Here is a 24323-nt window from a genome sequence, read left to right on the forward strand (position 1 = left end):
GACAATGACTTTGCAAAGCCACTTCCAGAGAGAAAGCTTACTCATTTCTACAGACAAGTCAATCTCTGTCGGACAACCTCCTCCTCCTCAAAGAGAGAAAACCTGGAGTGAATCACCTGTGATTCTGATTTTTGCGAGTTACAGATCTTTTCCTGCATGGATATGGGGAAGCTTTCTCGCTCTTGCTTTAAAACAGCATGACCACGTGGAACAGGCACAGTATGTGGGTGGTATCAGGTACCCATCTCAGTATCTCCAGGAAACAGTGAACTCCTTTAAACTATATTGCTGAGTTTGCAGAACTTTTACATTCACACTCCCAGGGTTATTTTAATGAGATTGAAAAGTTAAGAAAAACTCCAGTTTCAACATGGACTAAGGGAGGAGGTAAGAGTTCTTGATGCCATAGACACAGGGAGAGTCTGAATCTGCAGGTCAGAAATAAGAATGTAAAGTATAATGTTTTGCACCGCTTCTGACTATAAATGCACTTAAATTGTTGCTCAGCATACTGAGGATATTCTAGTGTGTCACTGTGAAGTGATGGCCAAGGATGTACCACCCTACAGCTGGGGGAGGAGGTGTCAGAAAAAACATCCTTAAGCAGAACCAAATCTGCTAGAAAAAGCCTGTTTCTACTATACTTAAATTTAATAGAGCACCCCAGAGAAGCAGGCGCACACATCAACTCACTGCCTCCCCCCTGCACCGGATTGTGTAGTATTTTCTTCATATTATTTGAAGCCTGCCTCAAATGTCTTTAAAGGGGTTTTAAATTCTGTAATGGGGGAGAAACACACTCTGTTAGAGAAAGTATACAGGGAACCTAATGTTTGCCAGTGTGTATCTTGCAGACGCGTCTTTGGAGGCCTGTGAAAGAAGTGAGACTCCTCAGGGTCAGGGTAGTAGAGAGAAGAACTGGGAGGCAATTTGTGAGGGGAAACGTATCCCTTTCTTTTCAGGAAGGGCAGGAGTACTCTATTATTGAAAAACTAATTTTACAGAAAAAAAAATAACAATACATGACAAGTGGCTGTTTGTGCTGTATCCACTTTAACTTCACATCCTTGAAATGAGCCAGTTACGAAGCTGTAAATATTATCCTTAGGAGAGCTTTCAGATTAAAACATGTGGGATGAGTAAGAGAGGAGTAAGAGAACTCACCAGCTCCTATTGAGTTTCCAGACAGCTTGAAGCAGACATTTACAATTATAAAAATGAAGAGATTCAGTAATTCTCATAAAAATAGCATTAGAAATCATTTATAAACAAGCTGCAGGTTTTTGACTGGATGACGTGGCAATCTAGGTATTTGCATCATACATCTGCTGATACCATATCCTTCACGCAGAAGACGACATACAGCGTTTAACTCTCTGCCAGTCTTATTTTGCCCTTCCGCTCCTTGCAAACACATTTTATCTCACATTCACAGCTAAGAGAAAAACAGGTCCACTACAGCTGTATTTATATAAAGAAATATCAACAGGCACTGAAGGAATGTGAACAAACCCAAGTAGAGAGCTTCCTAGAAAAAGCATTCGCTTAGCCAGGACCCACCAGGGTAAATTTATACATCCTGACATGCAGGTCCTAGAAAGATGCAAAAGATCTACATCAGTTTGGTATGCTGGTTAGCTTTTTCTTCTAATCGATGGAATAAAGTTGTAATTCTGCGTAAGAGAAGGGTGTGAGGCATCAGCCAAACGCCTTGTTTTTCCAAAGGGAGTAAAACCCCCATCCACAACACCAAGTCCAATCCTTCACAGGTCTGGGAGAGAACTTACAATACTGACAGCTTTCAAAAAGCAGCATGTGAGTATCATGTTAAAACAGACATTGCTGGGTGAAAATCTTAAAACAAACTTCAGATCCGTAGCACTCATGCTATTTTTATAATTTTTTTCATGGTGGGCAACAAAATGTTTCTGAACTGTCTATAGCAGCAGTAAACAAATTATTGCTGAAAGAACCCAGATCCAACTGTTGTTCTTTTTAGTAATGGAGATACAAATCGTGACTTTGTTAACACCTACTCTAATAACGTTTTATGCATTTTGATCTGATTCCACGTAATACTAACGTAATACTAACACACACCAATATGAAACAATGCTACTTTTTAGAATTAGTCTGTATCTGCAGTCTGTTCTTTCAAGGAATAAGGTTACACTTTAAGATCTGTCCTTTGAATCTCACCTAGCTTAAAGAGGCAACTACAATCCAAACAAAAGCTGAAAAACAAATGTTGAACTTCTCTAGGAAAAAAACAAACAAACTTTGTCTTTCTCCTATACACCTCAGACAATATGTTCTTCATAAAATTGAAGTTGTCATTACTGTAAGTACTTTACCATTTCAAATAAGTTAAGACTAAAAAGGAGTAACTGACTTGGTCCAGAAAAGTACACTGAATTGAAATCCAGCTGAAGTGTATTTTTTAAATGGCATGAACACTGCCAGTGAAAATGTTCACCTGCTACACATCCATATGCAATTGTGATTCAGCAAACTCCTTCAGCATGTGAGCGGGCCTATTAAAGCCGATTGACTACTAATATACTAAAGCAGGCTGCTAAATCAGAGCAGGCATTTTACAGTACAGAATTCACAGTGCCAGATTATCAGTAACAGCATGTTCACAATACATCCCGAAATGGTCTCAAAAAAAAAAAAAAAAGGTAAAACATAGAGAGTACATGTCAACATATATCTAAACCTGTAATGCAGAAAATGCTGTTTATACAGGGGTCCTCCAGCTTACCTGTAGCTTGGCAGAAGAGGTGAAAGGGTCCCCGGACACTAACATGCTGTGCCTGGTCACTTAGGAAAGGTGGCAACAACATGACCTTTACAGGGTCTGTGCCAGACCACGCGTCAGGCTGGGTACTGGTGGGTGAAGGTGAACCACTTCCCACACAGGACAAAAAGGAGGTACCAGTAGGAGGGAAAGGTATAGGAGATGAGGCTGTGTGACAGAAGAGGACAGAAAAGAAAAACAAAGAGGGTACTAAGGAAAAAAGTTGTGAGAAATACATCACACACTGAAGAAATAATGCAAAAAGACAATGAATTTTAGGAGGGTGATAAGAGGAAGTGTCCCTAGGCCCCTAGAGAAGAAAGCTTTCCTCCTTCACCCGCATTTCTTTCTCCATCCTTCCCATCCCCCTGCCCCTGGCAATAACCCATTCAAATAAAGCTGAGAAGAGAATCTACTTCAAATTAATTACAAAGGTTTTTGCTTTTCCCCCTTAAACGAAACCACAGGGAACATTAGTACTTGCAATATGGAAACCAGCGTCATTGTTTCAAGTTTCATAAAAGTCAAGATATAATACAATTTATTTTAATATTTATTCTGTTATATGTACATAATTAAAAATAGAAAAATAAAACCAAACTGAATCTTATAAAATATAAACTGTTTACACTAGAGATGGTCTAAAATTATGTTCACATGAAAGTTCAACATAGAAAAGCAGCCCAGGCACACCGCTATTTACTGTTAAAATGTACTCTACTTCTAGCAATATTTACAGAAAGATGCCGTGAGAGGAACAATTCTTCAGGACTGTACCGCACAAAATGCTTTTACAGACAAACAGCGCTGCTGTGAACCAGGCTGAGAACAAATGCACACTTTCACGTTTGCAGGCATGATTCACAATAAACAGTTCAAACAACTGATTGAGCAGCTCCAGTTTCAGCCTCCAGTTGCACCAGAGACTGGAAGGTGTCACCCTTTCTGGATGACACTGCAAAGATTTGTCACAAAAAGAAGCTGAGTTATTTCTGACTCTGAAAAAAAAAGGGAAAAAAAAAAAAAAAAAAAATCAGCAATGCTTTGTCATCAGGCTGTATTCCTAACAGTCCATTCCAGCCAGTCGCTAGCTGAATTGTGGTAGTTAATTCTTCTTAATTCCTGTTTCGCTTCCACAGTGCAAAAAAACCTCTCTCCATGTCACTGCTAACTGACAGCTGCTTGCCTGTACTGTTTCATTAAAAAAAAAAAAAAAAAAAATCCAGTTTTGTATAGAAAATAGAACACAACTATGTCCAGCTTGCTGATTAAGGGGGAAATTAAGAAAAATGAAAAAAGAAAAGCATTCCTAAATCTATTACTTCCTCCCTCCCTCTACACTTACTGCATGTTTTGTATTGATATTGTTGTATCTAAACTTCTAAGAAAGGAGCAAAGAAAAAAAGCCTTTAAACAAGATTATCCCTGAGAGTCTTACACAAATCAAGCCAATGCTATCCCCATTATACCTTAAAGTCTAAGATACTTAAAATGCAGTTAAAATTAACTTTAACCAACTAAAGAGACCTAGTGTGTCAAAACACAAAGTGTAACATTAATCACTAGAAGAAAAAAAAAAAAAAAAAGGAAAAAAAAATGTCCCAATCTGGACAAAAGTCTATAATTTACCAATCTGATAAACTAAACTTAATTTCCAATTTGGAATTAAAATGAAACTAGGTCTTTTTTTAATGGTGGCTAAAACCTGTGTAGACTGAAGTACTTTTTAAAGCCAACTGAATTAGAAAGTTACTTTTATCCTATGGAAGAACAGGGCTGAAGAACAAGTAAGTAACTTCAGAGCAAAGCGCTCAGTGGGAGAAAAATTGGGAACAAACACATGGTGATCTGAAACTGGCCATTTCTAAAATAAAAAAACAAAAAGGACAGTACAACACAAGATGCTATGTTCTGCAGACAAGAACACCACTGCTCTAATCTGGTGAGATCTGAACACAAAGTGGCTTGCTGTACAGCTTAAGCATGTAAACCCCACTATGGCTCAGCTGTCATCCCCATGCTCTCCGTGCCCAGCTTGCTGCAGGACCGCAGCCGGTTTCCACCACCGAAATGGGCAATTGGGTCCTTCAGTCTCCCTCCGCATCCGAGTCGGCATACTTGAGCTCGCACTTGACATCGAAGGGCTTGTCCTTGGCCTCTCGGGGCGCGGGCAGGTCCCCAGGCTGCAGCTGCCCGTTCCCGCAGTCAGGCTCAGTCTCGTAGCCGGTGTCGTGTGCTGGCTTCGGCTGCTCCCCGCTCTGGTGGCTGATGCTGCCTTGCTCCACCAGTGTCTCCTTCACACTCTGCTCACAATCAGAAAAATCTGACTTTTTCTTCTTACCAAGCAGCATGATAGACCGAAATTTCAAGCACTGCCCTGGCAAGTACCCTTTGTAACAGTTGTAGGAGAGCAGGCACAAGAACAGAATAAAAAAGAAGAGGAAGAGGAACATCAACAGGAAGTTATCATTTGACTTGAGGAACATCGTCTTTTCCGGGACCGCGTCAGGCATTGAGTTGAAGAGCTCAGTGTTGGAGGCCGCACTTGTTAGGACAGGGCCAATGGGCTTGGTCACTACCCTTGCTGTCGTTACCGGCACCATCTGAGTGGTCGAGGTGTGAGCAGCAGACCCCTCGGTTGACACAGCTGATACTTTTGGCACATCGCTATTACCTTCTGTTGGCGTGGCTGCCACAGTGGGGCCCAGCGTGGTATGCTGGATCTTTTTCAGTTCCAAAACATGCTTAGCCAGCACTTGAGAAAATTTCTTATTCTTCACTTTTTCTTCTGACAGACACTGGTAAACACCGCTGTCTCCTTCTGATAAATTGAAGATGAGCAGCGCCTTTTCCAGCAGACGGTACTTGGGGCTCTCCACTCTCAGCACATCATCTTTGAACTTCCAAACTACCTGTGCCAGATTGGACTTTTGAGAACACTTGAGTTCTGCTGTGCTCCCATGCTTGAACGTATGCTGTAGGGGATTCTCTCTTACTTTATCTGGAACATCAAAATAAATGTGCAGAGTATCAGCAATGATTCCTGTCTAATCCATACAGTTGCATGAGACTGTGCTATAGGCTTAACAGAAATGTAAAGATTATGGCATTCAGATTACCTCACAAGACCAAGATGACAGCATGCAAGAATCCCGGTGAAATACCAAGCTACAGCTGCATGCAAGACATCAAGACAGACTAAGAAACAGGACAGCTCAAACTGTAAGACAGCCTCCACCTCTAGGTAAAGATGAGAACTTGCTGAGTCACAACTGAGCATGCACCTGAGATGAGTCATTGTTTGAGACAAGATGCTGTACTTGGTATTACTTTATATGCAATTAGTGCATTAAGCAAATCAGCAACTCCAAAATATCCAAGAAAATGAACAAAGTGCTGTTACTCAACCTAAACTCTCCTGAAAAAATACAAGCACTTATGAACACCCACAATGTAAATCCATAAATTAATTAAACAACTAATAAGCAAAACTCTCATAGTGATCCGAAATAGAGAAAACTCAAACTCTTAAGCTTTGTTTACTGCACTAAAAATCTCCTGTTACACTATTCTTTTTTAAGATCTCCTTGATCTTGTGGTAGCACCACAGACTACAAAGAAGGGACCTGTGATTACTTGCCTTAAAGCACTATGGAGGGTACTTCAGCTGCTCTGTATCATGTCCTGAGTCCCCCGCCCCTCTCACCATAAAACCAGCTTTTTTCAGGATCATTGCATCTGATCCAGCAGCAATAACCAAGCACTTAACAAGGCTCACAGTAGAATGTCAAATGCTACATCACAGAGACAGAGGCCTCTGCCCTAGAAGTACTTATGGTAAATATTGCTTTCATTCAGAAGTCGCTGTTGAGGGGCCCACCTTCATTTCACAGGTTTGTGCACTGCACACTGCAATGTATACAAACAGACATTTTAAGACAACATGCAGGCTGTACGGATGCTCAAATACTCAAAAGCAGAATCTCATACCTATTAAAATATAAATGAGTGTCCAGATATTCACAAAACCCAAGCTGAACTAAACGCAGCTCTTTCATTACTCCACCTAGACATGGAAATAGCTCTTCAAAGACTAACTCACCAGAACAAGATGATGCATCTCCACCTATGTTCTGAATCCAGTTCCTGTAAAAGGAAGTCCAAGTATTACAACTTCAAATCTTGTTTCCTACAGCCTGACCATGCTCTTGTACTAAGAAAGACGCATCTAAGTAGCATAAGCAGACATAGATGGACAGGAAAAAGTCCGTATTTGAAAACATTCAGTTAAAGATATGCCAGCTATTGGTAAGGGGCAAGACTGATGCAACATCAATTGTAAATGTAAGGTAATCAAAGGCTACCATTACCTTTCAACTTCACTTTCTTTAAAAATATCAACACAGGAAGCTTCAAGGGGTTTCCAAGCACAGTAAGGATCCCTTGCTAAAACACAGTCAACACAAGTGGTGTACTTGTCACAGAATGCCACCGGAGACTGAACCACACCAGAATTTGAACCAGCATAGAGGTATCTTCTGCCCTAAAAAAAAAACAACACACAACAAAAAAACACAGCCAGTCACTTTCTCAAAGCTGAACAATCCAATCCATGAAACAATTTAAAAATTATTAGAAGAGCTGCATACATACAGCCATGTTTGTAAAAACTGGAGCATGAGGGAATAAGCATTTTGATAAGTTTCCTTTCCAGAAATAAAAGCTAATCTTGAAAATATTCAGCAATGCTGGAAGTGTAAAAGAACAAAAGAACAAAAAACGTGAAATGGAGTTTGTGAGAGTGAAAAATAACTATGTCTAACCGTAGCTTTAGCACACATTTTTTTCCACAAATACCAATTCACCAGCAATCCTCTTAGAAGGCAAAGCCAAGTCTGTGCAGGCAGCATGGCTGCAGTAGTCACAGGCAAGCCTGAACAGGCAATGCTTGCTGTGTGCAGGACCTGCTCCTGTTAACCCTAAGCAGCCCTACAGCCATCAGCTCTTCCACCAGTCAGGTCTCTGCCACCACATCAGCATCAGCCTTACAAGAGTCAAGTGCAGCTGCCTGCTCACTAGTCAAGGAGGAGCGCTGGATGGTACGCAAAGGAAGGAGCACCGGCACTGCACCTAGGAAAAGGGGGATGTAAACAGAAGGTCTGTCTGACCGGCTGTTGCAGGGGGATCCCAAACAAGTCTGACCCTGAGCACAGCGGGAAAAGACCACACTCATCCCCAACATCCTTCTCACAAAAGGTGGGCAGCTGCCTTATTTCACTCATCTATTTCAAACGTCAGGGAAATCGACAGCTAAAGGTAAATTGTGAACTTATATATTATTATACAAAGCCTTCAAGAAAGGGGCCTGCACTGCAACCCAAAACCACCAGTGACAGCCTCTAGTCCTTTCTAGAGGCTGCGCACAAAAAGCTGAACAGCACACCCCACCTTGGCAGTGGGTTGGCTTCATCCTGAGCAGAATACCGAGTGGATTTATCAGCACCCTACTGCAGTTGTCATGGCAAATGAGCCGGATCCAAGCACAGAGTGGCTTGGCCTGTATGACAGCCATACAGATCTCAGTATGTAGAAATGTACTCAGGGGTCGTGTCTGCAGTGAGAATGCTTGACACTGGCAGGATGGATATGGTCACAAAGTGATGGGCAGACATCCAAGGAAGATTTCTAGTAGAGAAACATTATTTAAAAACCTCATGTTTGTGGTATAGACTTCTAGTCTCAACATCAGAAACAAGCCTCATGAATCTAACTATATGGCTATGGTGGATCCTCTTACACAGCTCCTGCGAAACCCACAGGCTCGATTACTTCTCTAAAGTGTACACCAACACATGTAGCATGGGGAATGAACAGGAACAATGAGAGATCTGTGCAGGTTCACAGGGCCATGATCTCATTGCTATTACAGAGACGTGGTGGGACAGCTCACATGACTGGAATGTTGTCATGGAGGGTGTCAAGGTTTAAAGAACAGGCTATGTACTTTTCAGAGAAGACAGGCCAGCAAGGTGAGGCGGAGGAGTTGCACTTTATGTGAGAGAGCAATTCAAATGTGTTGAATTCTGCCTAGCAGGGGTTAACGAATGAGTTGAGTCCTTATGGGTAAAAATTAAGGGACAAGCCAGCAAGGGGGAGCCTGTCATGGGTGTTTACTACTGGCCACCTGATCAGGAGGGAAAAGTTAATAAGGCTTTCTATGGACAGCTGGAAGTAGCCTCACGATCACATGCTCTGGTTCTCATGGGAGACTTCAATCACCCTGACATCTGTTGGGAAGACAACACAGCTAGAAACACACAGTACAGGAGGCTCCTACAGATCGGTGATGACAATTTCTTGACACAGGTGGTGGAGGAGTCAACAAGGAGAGGCGTGCTGCTGGACCTTGTCCTAACAAACCAAGAAGAACTGGCTGAAGATGTGAGGGCTGGGGATGGCCTCAGCTGCAGTGACCATGAGACGGTGGAGTTCAGGATCCTGCGTGGAGGAAGCAGGACAATAAGTAGAATTACAACCCTGGACTTCAGCAGGATGAACTTTGACCTCTTCAAGGTCCTGATTGGAAGAATCCCATGGGATTCTAGAAGGTAGGGAGGTCCAAGAGATCTGGTTAATATTCAAACATCACTTCCTCCAAGCTTGAGATCAGCAAGAAATAAATCGAAGGGAGCAGGAGACCTGCATGGATGATCAAGGAACTTCTGACAAAACTCAAGTGGAAGAAAGAAGTTTACAGAGGTGGGAAAAGGGACAGGCCAGTTGGGAGGAATGTTGTCAGAGTACGTAAGGATGTGGTGAGGAAGGCCAAGCTCCGCTTGGAATTAAATCTGGCCAGTGGTGTAAAGGACAAGAAGGGTTTATTCAAGTGCATCAGCAGCAAATGGAAGGTTAGAGAAAATGTAGGTCCGCTGCTAAATGAGGTGGGATCCCTGGTGATGGATGGCACAGAGAAGGCAGAGCTACTGAATGCCTTCCTCGCTTGATTCCGTCTTTACTGCTAAGGCCGGTCCTCAGGTATTACAGACCATGGAGACAGAAAAGTCCAGAAAAAGGAAGACCTTCCCTTGGGTGAGAAGGATCAGGGTAGAGATCATTTAGGCAAACTGGACATCCACAAATCCATGGGCTCAATGGGATGCACCCACACACAAAGTTGCCAGTGTGGTGCATCATACAAAAATAGTGCAAACATCTCCAGTGAAATCTATGAGCTTGGGAGCTCTTAATCACCGATTTTCATTTGACTATCAGAGGCATACTCTGGCCTCAAGACTTTTTCCAATTAGGAGCATGGAAGGACAAATAAGCGTGCAAGATGAGCTTGAAAGATTTACGGTGTAAAGTTCTCCTCCACTGAGCTGATCGTGTTGGCATGCAGTTTTATTAAATAGCACCCAAAAATAAAAGCTTTGTCTAAGATATCCTGGCAGTATTCCTAAATCCCTAGCAGCAGAGCATTTATCCATTGCTACTGAATGCCAGTACTACCTACCAGACACTTCAAGAGTGTCATTCTTTCCTTAAGAGATTCCAAAATTTCACCAGTTGAGTGGTCTGATGCTACGAGCCACTGCTCGGGGTAATAATTTTATGGACACTCGTGCATCTGCAGGTCAACATAACTAGGGTCAACAGCCTAACTAGCATACAAAGCGAACACACTGATTATCCTCCCACTGTCACAAAATCATGTCAGGATTAAACCCAGCGACTGATTAATAGCACAAAACGACCACTGGGTTTGAAGCCTGCAGCAAGGCTTGTGTGCCCCAGCTGCAACTGCAGGTGGTGGCCCGTCAGGCAGACAGGACCTCAGAGTCCTCACCCCCAGGTGCACCAACATGACTGCTCCCACGATACACCTAGCATGCAAAAGCCTGAGAGATTTGGGACAGCAGAAACCAATTAGTTACACAATTATGAGCCTCTCTGCTAGACAAGACTGTTCTCTCTGTTTCTAGGTCTATTTCCTCAGAAAGATGCAGGGCTTCCCTGCTAAACCCACTAGAACTTTTCTTCATGGATTTGCAATGGCCACAAGGGGTCAGGATTTTTACAGGACTCCTAATATGAAGAGGAGTACCTTAAAAACCATACAGCTTTCTCCTTCTGTGCATGAAATCCACATGAAGACCCGCAAACCTGAGCCCCCCAACACCACCTTCCCCACATCTACATACCTTCAGAAGCTCGTCACCTACCAAACCCACTGAAATGCAGCAGCCAATAGGCAATATTACTGCAGTGTGAGGAGTTAGATGCAGCCCTTGGCTCCGTGCACAATGACGTCTTCTTTCGCCATAACACAAGTTACAAGGGGGTACTAAAACGCTTTGTGGAAATGCAAAATGAGATGAGTGCTGTCTAGCGCTTACTTTTTTGGATGAAAGCAAGAGAGTTTGGACTGGCTCAAAGTTTGGGAAAAGCTGTGTTTCTTCAATAATATGCATTCCATTTTCATAGCTGATAGCTTTGTGCAGAGCTCCTCGATCTGGAACAACAAAGCAATATATGAAATAAGATCCTTAAAATAAAACGGCATGGAAAAATATTGCACTATTGCTATAAACTATCTCACTAATCTGCTTGCTGTTCAGCTGAAGACATCACACAATTCTGTGTCAATGGCAATCATTAAACCCACTATCATGAGGAACTCTGAGCAAGAAATAACATTTTCAGACAAAGAACAATGACTGAGAGATTATCTCATTTGTGTTTTTGCTGTACACATGCAGTTTTGTGGTTCTTTTCCTGCAATACTTTTTCAAAGCATGTAAGATTCTCCACTTACCATGGTCCCTTAATTTTTAACAAAAACATTAGCTGATGTAAAAGCATTGTAAATATGTAAATGTCCAAAATTTCTCTTAGGACACACTTCAGCCTGAAGAATCAGAGTATCACTTAAAAAAGGTTTGCAGAACTCACCTGTACTGATGAACATAACATCATATATGGTGCCATTGAGTGCTCTGACTCTGTCTACCACTATCTGGGTATATTTCACATCTCGTTTTACTAGTCGAGGTCTGTCTCCCATTGGAGTCACTGAGTCATCCATTAGAGGATGATCTTTAACAAACTGCAATGTTTTGTCTGGTAAATTCAGAGAACTCATGTAGTTCGATGCTCTGGCTTCATTGTTTATACACTGGCGGGGGGGGACAAACCAAAAGAAGACAACCAATTTATATCATTTACTTGTATGAAACAGAGACAATTAACAGCAGCTACATGCATTTTTTTTTCCCTGCATTTTTCTGGCCAGTAAGGACACCTTTACATTACTCATTCATTCTACCAAAAAAAGGTTCTCAAGTCTTGTAGCACTTTGGCTTCTGCAATGTACTAATCCCTTCACTTCAGACTACATTTTTCCTTGAACCCGAAATACATTCTAGGAAAATATTCTTTCTGGACTCTCCTGCTTAACTACTTTTAACTGTCACCTCATTCAGCAGTAGCAACAAGGTGACTGCAGGGAACATGAGAAAGAAAGAAAAGTGTGAAAAACATTTAGTACTACGAACATTTCGGCTTGCAGAGCCATGCACTGCATTGGATAAACCTGCTGAACCTACTGACATGTGCAACGACTGCTATGCTTCTGTTCATCTGAACTAAAAAGTATTTGATGTTGTTTAGTGTATACTGACATCTATTTCAGCACTAAAAAATTAGTGACAAAATAATGAAAATACAAAATCAGCAAATAACTCAATTACAAATTTTAAAATCCCACTTTTATTCTGGGATACAAAGTTCAGAATAAATCACTTACGTGTTTTTCTACAAAATCGTTAAAACAGAAAGTACCCAGCTCAGGACAAACTAAAATTAAGCTTTAGTAGGTTATCTAGTATTTTCTAGTTTATGTACTCCTGAGCACTCAAAAAAGATGACTAGTAATCAGATTCAAGATGACAGAAACTTACCGCACCGGGTCGAGGATTAGGAATTTCCCCATTGTATCGTACCCATTTTGTATGAGACTGTTCAACTGTGGCACTCTGCATATATTTTCCTTTTGAGAAAACCTCTTCTACAGTAGAGAGGTTGTATGCACACACTGCTGACAGTCCCACGTTATTCCTAAAAGTTCAGGAAGGAAAAAACAAACAAAAACAAACCCAGGAGTAATTATTACTTGTTGAGGTAACAAACTGAGATTAAAAGTATCCAGATAAAGGCTATACCAAACTTACAGTTGTGGGGTGAAGACTCCATATATCACTGGTTCCTTCAAAGTTGGAGACTTGAGAATAAAAACATCATTGATAATATTGAAAATCAAATTCTTATCAGGGATGGTACAGATCAATCTGGCCTTGAGAAAGGATGTCCATTTCTTCTGCAAGGTCCTTAATCCTCCTTGGTCCCTCTTTTGATATTAGAAAAATAAAAAGTTGTTTGTGAGGAGAACTAGCAGCATTTAAAAACCACTACTATATAGCATGAAATTACTGAACCCTGTTATTTTCTAACATTTTGTCTACAGCAACACCAATAATTATTAACACATTCGCAAACAGAAAAGTAAGGAAGCCACAGGAAAATAAGTAATTTCATTAGAAGAAATGCAGCAATGGCCTACTTGCAAGCAGTTGCCACCTTTATTAAAAAATTCACAGTACCATGGCTTAAAGAAGTTAAGATACATTGACTAGGAATGTTTCAAAATATTTGGTACTCAAGCTATAGCTCTGTTATTTCTCTTCAAGACACAGGCACATTTGAACATTGTTAATATTTCATTACCAATGCTGTTATGCAGAATTTTTTTAAACAATTAAGTATAAATGCTCATATATTTGCAGCCTGCCACTGATTCCTATTTCAAACAAACAGCAGTGAGAAAGCTCTCATACTCTGCGATACTTCCCTTCTAAAGCGTGCACAAGCTGTCAGTGGGCAGAGTGCCATAATAATAAGCACCATGTAAACCTGCATCCAACTGCTTGTTTAACAGAAATCTCAAGGGCACTAACTTGTTATTGATGTTTTGACTCCCGTGTTTAAATATAAAACAGTAAAGTCAAAATAAAATATTTCAACCCCATCAAAATGAAACAGCTAGATAAATTTCCTGCTGGAAACAAACAACAACAAAAAAAAACAACCCTGAGGAAATTGATACATTCCACTGAAAAGGTTTTTTGTTAAATCAACATTTTCTACTGGAAAAAAACCTCCTTCATCAGCAAGACTTTTAACCAATGCTCCTGAGTATGTGCACAAACCAGCCTAACACACTGAGGCTTGAACACAGCAAGTGTGACAGAACCAAGCTCCTGGTGACCATTTTCTTCCTTGAGGCTCTGGCAGCTCTAACAACTTCATGGAAGCCCCATCTGCTGCACCACCATCAAGAGCTGTTCTGCTGTGGACACAGCTACAGTTCAGCTTGCATACAGCTCCTCCAAAGTAACCTGACAAACACCCTATCTGCTCAGTTCCAACCAAAGTCAGTTCTTCTAAAGGAGCTGAACTTCAATTTATTTAAAAAAATATATATATAAAATAAAAATATATCTATATATCTATATATCTATATATCTATATATCTATATATCTATATATCTATATATCTATATATCTATATATCTATATATCTATATATCTATATATCTATATATCTATATATCTATATATCTATATATCTATATATCTATATATCTATATATCTATATATCTATATATAAAGGAAAGCCAGAGGAGACACTTCTTCTGTTGCTGTGTTTTGTGGTGGTTGGTGTTTTCCCCCCAGGGGTGGGCAGGACACCTAGATATAATGATATTTCACCACTGTGAAAAATTAAATCTAGTATTTTTTCCCGAAGTAACAATTAGGCTTTCCCAGTTCTGAAGAATTTATTGAAATTGCTGATTCACTAAGATTCACCAAGTTTGACCACTTCCATTTAACTAGCAATAAGTCCACAATAATAAATGTTTTTTTAACACACACACACACAAAATTCCAGTTGGATTAGTAAAAGTAAATTGAAATATGTCCCACCTTGCACACTCTAGCTATTCTTGGAATCATCAGTTTTCCAACAAATTCATACTCCACAGACACTTCAGTGAAAAAGAAGTATATCTTGTCATCTTCTCCATCTGTGCTGTTTTGATCTGCTCTTATCACATCAGCAAAAACAAAATTGGGCTCTACAGATACAAAAAGAAGAATTTTATATTATATATGACTACTAACTTGATTTCTTCTAAGTGCCCCTAGGAGTCCTCTTTCACCCAAACTTCACACTGCATTTATCTGTTCTCCAGTCACTGACCTGCCTACACAGTTTACTGTACACAGTATGAACAGCATTTCTAAAAAGACAGAAATAGAGGAAAAAACAAAACCACAAACCCTATGCAAAAGCACTAAGATATATGATATATCTCCATAGTCTGATATCTCATTATTTCAACGTCCTTCACACTCAAGTGTAGCTTTCTGATGGCCTGGAGATGTACCCTCCCTTGCCTGCCTCTCCTCTATTTCAGCTATTAGCTGAAACACTAAAAATGACAGTATCATTACAACATGTACTACAAAACTCAGTATCGTGTAGCTTTTGGACATAATGCATCTCTTGGAATATGCTCACTTTGATATTTTGGTCCTTTTCAGCAGAAAGCAACAGACATCTGAGCATTCACAGAACCTGAATTCTGAAATTCAGGAACTGAAATAATCAGGAACCATGATGAGCTCAATTTGAAAACCAAAACGATAAGATATCATAACCATGCTGCTTTATTGCAAGGATGAACAAGTATATATAAGATAAACTGTAGCCCATTAGCACCAAGTTGAAGTCTGTATGTCTTGATGTTTACATTCTCAATGCTGATAAAAATCCTGAAGTTTCAAAATACAATCTCTTGATAGCACACAGGAGGGCACACACTCACATATCAGTGTATGCCAGTATAAGAAAATCAATTCTCTTTGCGATACTAAGACAACTGCCCCTTATCCCAGGTAAGACACTTAAACCCTTTGTCTGTGTGATGTTGAAGAAGAAAAAATAATTTGTTTGGGTCAGTTCTCACGCCCACTTACCATTAAGCCAAGGTATTGCATACTCTGTTCTCAGAGGACTCTGATGAGAGTGCCGTGAAATTATAGGTTCACTTCCCAAGAAATTGTAAGAAGTCCCAGAATAAAGCTCCTCATCTTTAACACAAAAACAAATATTTCAGACTTTTTTATGCATTGGATAACAAGAAGGGTACATAAATATTTCAGGAGACTATGTAAACTTAAGCTTCCCACAAGAAATTATAAACACGGATTTCCTCTACATTGCCCCACACACATCTTCTATATTTACATTTCTGCTGACCGTTCTCAAAGCTAACACTTCCACACTCAGGTTTATTATTGCTGTAACACAAGCAACTGGCAAAAGTCACCATTGCTTTTGTGGCACTTCAACACTTAACATGTAAAGCTACAGTTCACGTACAATCATTCAAATTTATTTAAGAAATGCCACAAGAGTTTTGGAAGTAATTACTTTACTCTCTATGCCACCATTACTGAAACTCCACTTTTAAGAATATAGGCAACATTGAGGGAGTGTGTTCTTTTCTTCCTCATTTCCTCTTTCATGTTACTTTGAGCTTCTCTTTTCTGATTTTGTGATGCCAGGGTACAGACGTGAACTCTGGTTTCACCAAATCAGGATTCAGTGGAGTCCAATCATGCAATAATACACTTACCATAAACCTCTTGCATCCCTATTCTATGTCATGGGTATGTCTTCAGGACAGCTAAAAAAAAATCTACTTGCAAATTTACTGAAATGACAGTAATTGGTACTACAGAGGCAGCCAAAGTACATTTAGACAACCTGGACTAAATAAGTTACAGACCTGAAAACACAATTTAAAAAACTGTATTTTAAAAGTTGCTCCCAAAACAACATAGTTTTAAGTTCTCCTAAACCTGACTGTGTAAGTATTTTAATATCTACCTATATACATAGTAAAGATGTAAACATATGGATGCAATCTACTATTTCGATATTGAAAGACTGGAGAATGACAGCAGGAGAACATTTTTATACATAACAATGAGATATGCAAAGTCTGAACTTACCAACCATAACTGATGTGTAGCTTTGAGCAGGATCAAATGGACATCTGCCCTTACCATCTTCATTTTTACCTCCGAGCTCAAATGAAATTAAATTCTGCAAAAAATTAAGTTGAAAACCACAAAACAACTGTTAGCACTTTTTCTTTCAGCCACTTGACCTGTGCAAAGGTAAGTGAAAAAACAACACTAAATAATGGACTACACATCATCAACTTCCAGCATCAAAGGCATTTTTGGTAAGATTATAAAAGGCATATGTGTTTTCAGAAAATCTTGTCGACTTCAGCAGACAGAGAGGAAATCTGATCCTACGATTTGTGAAAGCGGGAGGAGAAGAGAACAGAAAAAAAAAAGTTAAATCCAGACAGACCTCAAGAAAGAGCATCCAAAATGCCAGGCAGAAGGAAAGGCAGAGAAGTTGACTGATCTATGGAAAGAGCTGACAATTATTGAAAAATTGAGAGTTCTAGAAATTCAGAAGGCTTTCTTAAGTCGATTTTAGTAGTTTTTGAGATTATGTCAAATTTGTGAGGTGAGGCATAATACAACTACATTTTACAAAGCCACAGAGTACTTTGGCTGCTACTTTATAAATCCCTTAAAAAACACGGGAGTGAGGATCAGGAAGAACTGCAGCCACAGCACTGGGGAAGTGACTGGTTATACTGTGCAATGAAGACATTGGAGGCCAAGGGCAACGACTTCTGGCAATGTTCCAGAGGAGATGGCAGGCAGCCTTGTAGGCGGGGGAGACAAAGAAGAACAATTACAAGATTTCTCCATTTTAGAATTGTTAAGAGCCAATATAAGGAGAACGATACAAGAGTCGGCAGTGAGAAAAGAGAGTTTTGATTTTGTGCCAAGACCTCACTCTGAAGCACTCAGCACTATGAAGCTATGGCACATCCAGAAGCAGAGACGAGACAAACAGAAATGGGAATGTGAGAAATTTCAGGGAGATTCAGCAATGAAGGAAAATTGCAAAGAATGTTATTTCAATTTTAGAAATTGCTTTTTATGCAAACACACAATACACAAACAATTATGAAAGCTAAGAAGTAAATCCACAATTAAACAAGATGAATCAATAATTCAGTAAGCGCTTTGAAAAAGAAACAACATGGTTTATTTCCATACTCCATCATTACTGTGGGATAGTGTAATAAATGCTCCAATCATTACAACCAGCACTGAAATTTCAACAGTCTTTGGGAACAGAGACTAACCCATTGTTTAAATGAGCTGCTCTTAAGCTGTAGTTGCTATTCAGTCGAAATGTATGTACATTCTTACCAGGTAATCGCATGTTGGCTGAAATGCATGAGTTCCACACACATAGAGGAAAGTATCATTCAGCTGTTGCAAGACACGCACATAATTACGACACTCCGTCTGTAGTAGAGGATGAGAAAAGGACCAGTCTCATAAACCACAATTTTCACATTCCAAGATAAACAAAGTTGTGCTATCAGTTTGCCTGTTGCCGCTACTTATGCCACACCACACCACTAAGGCTGGAGGACACAATCACCACTGGGACACCATGGCCCCACCATCTCCAGGAGCTCTAGTCCTGCAGCATCTCGTTTCCTACAGCCAGTAGTGTGCAGCTGCTTCAGAATACCTATCAGGGTGGCAAGACCAAACACCACAGTCAGCAGAGTGCATCCTAAGCTGTTCCACAAAAGCATAAACTCCAAAGACACATCCAATCCATGGGAACACCTAGTTAGAAATGGATTAAGTTTTAGACTTTGCCATCCCTTGTAAACCTAAATGAAACAGGAAGTGATAGCCTCTATTCAGATAGTAAAGACAGTTAAGTGTTGATAGTTGTTGTTTTACCACTAAATTAGCTACATAGCTGTGTCACTTCTGTCTTTTTTGTTTGTTTCTTCTGTTTTGTTTTTCAGTCATTGATACCAACTGCTCTTTCATCCAAGGAAGCTTCTTAATTCCTTTGGCTTTGAAATGGAACAAGGAATTTGAGCAAAGCCTTCATAGAGAATACGACAAAGTTTCAGAATAACAACCAGGAAAAACATCTCTCAACATCCACTGCGAGAGAGGGGAAAAAAAAATCAGTATCAACATGACCTCTTAATTCTTGCTGGTACACAGCCAGATACAACCACTGTACTGCAATTCCATAAACTACTTAATCAACTATACACACTGTTCTTACTCTTCATTCTTATCAGCCAAAGCAGGTATTTCTGTGACTGCATGATGAGTTCTGCATGGCAGAAAACTAGGGCAGGAGAGGGGAAGAACAAAACCAGTCCTTGAACAGCTGCACAAATGTTTTTTGCTGGTAGTAAACAGCAAAGGGGTGGTGAGTGGAGGAGAGGACTGACCATTTAATATTTAATGTAAGAAATAGCAGTAGTGGCTTAACACCTTGACACTTTTGAAATTTTTGCAGTATGCAAAACATCACTGCTACAACATAAAAGTTATTAGTAAAAGCTTTGAGCATGGTGAGGAAAAAGCACGGCTGGTGCCAAGGGTGACTTGCTAAACTGGAGGCAGGGAAAGAAAGAAATTTGGAGCTCTGGCAAAGTACCTATCTGTGGGGTCTAACATCTCTTCTGACACCAATAATGACTGCAGAGGACTAATGGAAATGCACACAGCACCTGTTAAACTGCATTCGCATGAGAGAAATTAACGTGTCTCACGTTCATCGTGGCTGTATGTGAATATTATCACTAGTAACCTCAATTTAACCTGAAGAACATAAATAACACTCTCTGAGTGCATCCTGAGGAGGCGAGGCAAGGAGAAAGTGGCCCTTAAATACCGGCGAGGCAAGGAGGAAATGGCCCTTAAATACCCATCACAACTGCTGTTAGCATGAAGTACTGATGATTGTCAGCTGAAGGAAAGGCAGAGAGCTGAAACAAGGGAGAGCCCCCATTCCCACCTCGAGGTGCCCCACAAATGCAAGATGTCTATCAGCCCTGGATGCAACACCGGGACTTGCCTGTGAACAAAAGAGCTTGCAGGTTCTGGGGTGCGGATGTCAAACGCCTGCAAGTGTAGAGTAGGATCCCTTTTTGTATTCACAGGGCTTGCAGAGTTCCAATTTCAAACCTGTGCTAAAAGCCTGACCACTGGTCTTGCCCAGCAAACCCTCACTTTACCATATCACTGAACTAAGTGGTGCGACAGAAGGGGAAGGTACAACCATGCACAGTCGACCACCTTAAGCGCATCACAACTAGGATACATGCTGGTCAGTGAAAAATACAGTAGTGGTACAGCACTGGCCTAATAAATGAACTCGATGCCCTAAAAGCAAAGCAAACAAAATTATCAGCCGTTTTGTAAAATCAAATGCCGGGAAGGAACCATTGCAATAACAAAACACAACAGTTGGTATCACTTCCTTCAGTAAAAGTAATACTGGTTTATCATTTTAATGGAAAAACTTGTAACATTGAGCACACCAGGATGTGTTCAGATTTTCGAACATTCAAATAATACTCACCAGCAAAAAAAAAAAAAAAAAAAAAAAAGATTAAGCATGCTGAAGTTTCTAAAGCTCAAGTTAATTAAGAATTCAGGTGATTATTTGAAAAATTTAATTTCAAACAGTTGGAGCCTTTCTTCTTTTAACATCACTCCTCTTGAAGTGAAACATACAACATCGTTCTCAAAGTTCAACGAACATACATACCTGTTCTGATTTGCCCTTGACTGCACATTTAGTCCTTTTATCTTCGGTGACCTCCCAGTGTAACTAAGTTAAAAAACAAAGCAACAAAGAGCCACATTCAAAGCACTTTAATTCACGGCAATGTCTAAAAATCTCGCAGTAACACACACAAGTAGGCAATCCTAAAACTATCTAGAGCATATGCAAGCCATTTCGCAAGTAGTTTTCAAAAGTTTAAAGCCATTCTTTCCTGGGGAAGTGGCAGTTCCATGTGCCTTAGGCGGGGCTAAACATCTGCTGTTATCTTTTGGGTTTACCATGATGTTTCCCCCTTCAATTGCTAACGAAGCTGTCATTACCATATACATTAGGGAAATGCAACTGTAACTGGTTTAAGTGCTTCTCAATTTTAAGTACTTCTCAATTTCATTCACACTGGAAAGAAAAACACTTGGGGGGAGTAGAGGGAGAAGAAAAAAAATAAAAAAAAAAGTCACCACCACAGAACCACCACATCAAAGAAAACTTGCCTACCAATTTATAGTATATGGACATACCACCTGAAGTGCAGTGTTATTCATACAAGGAAATTAAGTCAAATTTGGGGTATGATTTTTAGATGGAGGATGATACTGTACTAAAATGCATACCTCGTGCTGCTTTTCAGCAATATTCACTGCATTCAAGGCAAAGATCACTTCTCTGGCTCCTACATACAGGACATCTTTGTCTCCACTTAAGAGCAAGGTGGAATAGTTCGACACTTCTGGTTCATGAAAATGTATTAGCTGGACCTCTGTTGAAATTAAACAAAAACAGCACCACGTGAAGAAACACAATCACTTAGGCTCAGGTTTATGGGTCTTTTTTCTAAGTTGTCTAAGAGCTGTTGGATATCCTGAAAACAGAAACGGTTAGTTCAGACAAGCCATGTAACAGACAACAGACCCCTCAGGAGCTTGGTTCGGCAAAAGCAGCAGCTTCCATCATCAACATCAAAATCACTGGTCCCCGCTGTCTGATTCAAACACTTAAATATCTCCTCTTGTAGTGACACCTGTAACTCATATCTTCCTTCATTTTTTTTCCTACATGTTAATTCCATTTTTTCTAATCTTCCATTTTACATGTCCATCATCAGTGAGGTCCTTCCTCACCTTTTCCCTTCCACGTACCTACCTACTGGAATCAGATCAATCACCATGTCCCTTTAAAACCACCTCAAACAAATCTCACAAAAACCCCTGCACCTTAAAAGACAACACCTTAGTATATTACTATAGCAGAAGGGAGATACAGAACCTGAAAAGGAACCATTTACAGAGAGTCAATTAGCTGATTTTGAAACAGAGAACACAGATGAAACGCACAAAACAGAAAGAAATAACAAGAGGGAAAATCGAGATGAAAAGGAAGCTGAGAGAAAGAGGGAGAAACAGGGAAAACACCAGTGGAATGAGGAAGCATGCAGACTGGAACAGAATGGCTTGGAGAAAGGTGACACAAAATGACTAATATGCAAGAATGTCTTATGCATGTACGATCATAATGGAAAAATGACTAAAAGGCTGGGAGACCATATTTTGTGCAAGAGACTACCAGAAGATTAATTAAGCATGGCTTTTTACCATACAGGCAGCAATGTATTATTGCTCCAAAATCTAATATTAGAAATTGCACATTTTTAACTACAATAATGCAGAAGCATTCATTTTAAACTAGATTCTCGAGCATGTAATTTTAAAGTCCTTTACTTGAATAGGAGCATCAAGGAGAATAAGCAGGAACTACAAACCTTGCCTAGACCATTCTTTTGAAAAGTTACATGAGCAACCCACTAACTGCTATATCAATAAACAGGAAAAACACTTACTATGGTTATCTCTAATCAGCTTGTTGTTACTATACTCTTCATCTGTCTTTTCCTCCGCTATGATTGATCTGATCCCTATTACTTCTCTTTGTGCCACATTTGCTGACTCTGCTAATTGTATTGGGGGGTTATGAATATTTGCTCCACAAGGCAAGTGGTGTTCTGTGAAAAAGACTGTTTCAACTCTAGACACCGTATAATGCTGTCAGAAGAGGAATAAATGCTTATCTTTCCTTCACCTCATGATTTACTTAGTGCCCACTACAGTTTAATGTCCAAAATACATCTCAGTCTGAGAAAGTATAAAAAAAAGATTGTTAACTGAAGAGGTGCATTTTAATATTTTAATTTTATTAAAGCATGTATTGGGTTATTCTCTTGAAGGAAGCTTCAGCTACAAGATCCTTCAGCTGAGAAAGCCAAATTCAAAATTCCTCCTTTAAAAAGCTATCTTTTCACAAGTGCTTGAAGGATCTGAAATCAGTTAACCCAGTGCCTGAGTCAGTTTTGAATATTCTCTTCCCAAGAACTCCATAAACTGAACAAAGCCAGCAACACGTGACGAAGCTTGCAGCAAGCAGGCTGGAAGAACACACAGCACCAATGCATTTTAGATCCCACAGAAACACAGATGTGGCAATGTCCCATATTGCACTATTGAAGTTTCTCTTCTTACCTCTGTGTTCCCAAGTGATCCTTGGTACTGGACCGAACGCCACTGCTAATTCCAGTAACAAAGCCCAAACTGCACAAAAAGCCCACAGAGCCATCTTCAGCGTCCTTGCTCTTCGGGGCTCCTTGGGTAATCGCAGCAAGTAGTGTTTCTTCGGCAGGAGAAATGCAAATCCCAGGGAGTATATTAGAGACCAGGCATTTCAGGCCTCCACAGCAGTGCAACAAGGCAGGCTGGAACAACTGCGCAAGTACACACTTTTCAGCAGGTCACTTCTTCAAGAGAATGCACATTTTCCAGGATGCTGCACACAGAAACTGCCCACACTCTCCACAAGCTGTAGAGCTGCTTAGAAGCACAACTGAGCACATTCTTCTGTTTTGTTGCAGAAATAAATGATGCTGTGGAGAGAGGAGGGGAGCAAATAGTAGAAGAGAAAGCAAACCGAGTACTGCCACAAATAGCACATTGTAGGAGCTGATCTTGCAACACTTCCACAGCTGTTTGCATAGCTTAATTGGATAAAGAGTACATTAATTGGTGAAAATACGATTCTTAAAAACAAGCCACACATTAAATATCAAATAGGCAATAACTGAAAGCAATCCTTTCAATTTAGAATGCCAAGTATAAATATTTTGAACTGTCACTTATGTTTAATGCACAAAATTTGAATTAAGTTTACAAGTGAGTCAAAGAAAATACCACCTCTCTGATAAATGATAAACCAAGATAACAAAAATGACTATGGCTAAGTTCAGAGAGCAAAGGACATGAGAAGTGCAGCATTAATCTTAAGCAGTGGTTATACAAACCTGCTGCACCTCCCATCCTTGGGATCTTACAAACAGAAGTGTCATTTGAAGCCAAGCGTTTTCATGCTACTAATGCACTCATGGTGTGCAGAGTTAGAAAGAAATACAGCTATGGAAACAAAGAGCTAATGCACTCCATGTAAAAATAAAGGGAGAAAATGCTTAAATCTTGAAACTGCTAGTCCTATGAAAGTTTCTGTGCCTGAGTCACCCATTACTCTTGGGCCCAGAAAGGGCTCTGCCCTCAGCAATTAACAAAACCATTCGCTGCTTTCTACACCATCTTCCACTGAGTCTCCACCACTACCATCTTCCTACAACCACTCCCAAGTCAAGACTCATGCAAGTATTTACCAGAAGT

At 40.1% G+C, this 24323-nt stretch overlaps 1 protein-coding gene across 12 annotated transcripts in view; it reads right to left on the minus strand.

Annotated features, from left to right (window-relative positions):
* Positions 1-24323, minus strand: part of SEMA4D (semaphorin 4D) — a 95347-nt gene that overhangs the window by 10922 nt on the left and 60102 nt on the right. For 8 of the 12 annotated variants that reach the window (XR_014186295.1, XR_014186296.1, XR_014186297.1 and 5 more), the window contains 15 exons: positions 23151-23548; positions 21252-21397; positions 20623-20685; positions 18234-18332; positions 16941-17034; positions 15900-16013; positions 14844-14995; positions 13030-13205; positions 12760-12916; positions 11753-11975; positions 11197-11312; positions 7171-7343; positions 6903-6946; positions 4919-5801; positions 2765-2968 (listed from right to left, as the gene is read on the minus strand). Coding sequence is in view for 4 of the 12 variants with exons in the window: in XM_082075564.1 (XP_081931690.1) it covers positions 4888-5801; positions 6903-6946; positions 7171-7343; positions 11197-11312; positions 11753-11975; positions 12760-12916; positions 13030-13205; positions 14844-14995; positions 15900-16013; positions 16941-17034; positions 18234-18332; positions 20623-20685; positions 21252-21397; positions 23151-23244 (2565 nt within the window). In the remaining 8 variants the exon portion in view is untranslated. Of the gene's footprint in view, positions 1-2764; positions 2969-4004; positions 5802-6902; positions 6947-7170; positions 7344-11196; positions 11313-11752; positions 11976-12759; positions 12917-13029; positions 13206-14843; positions 14996-15899; positions 16014-16940; positions 17035-18233; positions 18333-20622; positions 20686-21251; positions 21398-23150; positions 23549-24323 lie in introns of those variants that run through there. The other 4 variants (XM_082075562.1, XM_082075561.1, XM_082075563.1 and 1 more) reach the window with 3 other exon arrangements.

The sequence above is a fragment of the Streptopelia decaocto genome (genome assembly GCF_964273445.1).
Source record: "Streptopelia decaocto genome assembly, chromosome: Z".
Classification (NCBI taxonomy): Eukaryota; Metazoa; Chordata; class Aves; order Columbiformes; family Columbidae; genus Streptopelia; species Streptopelia decaocto.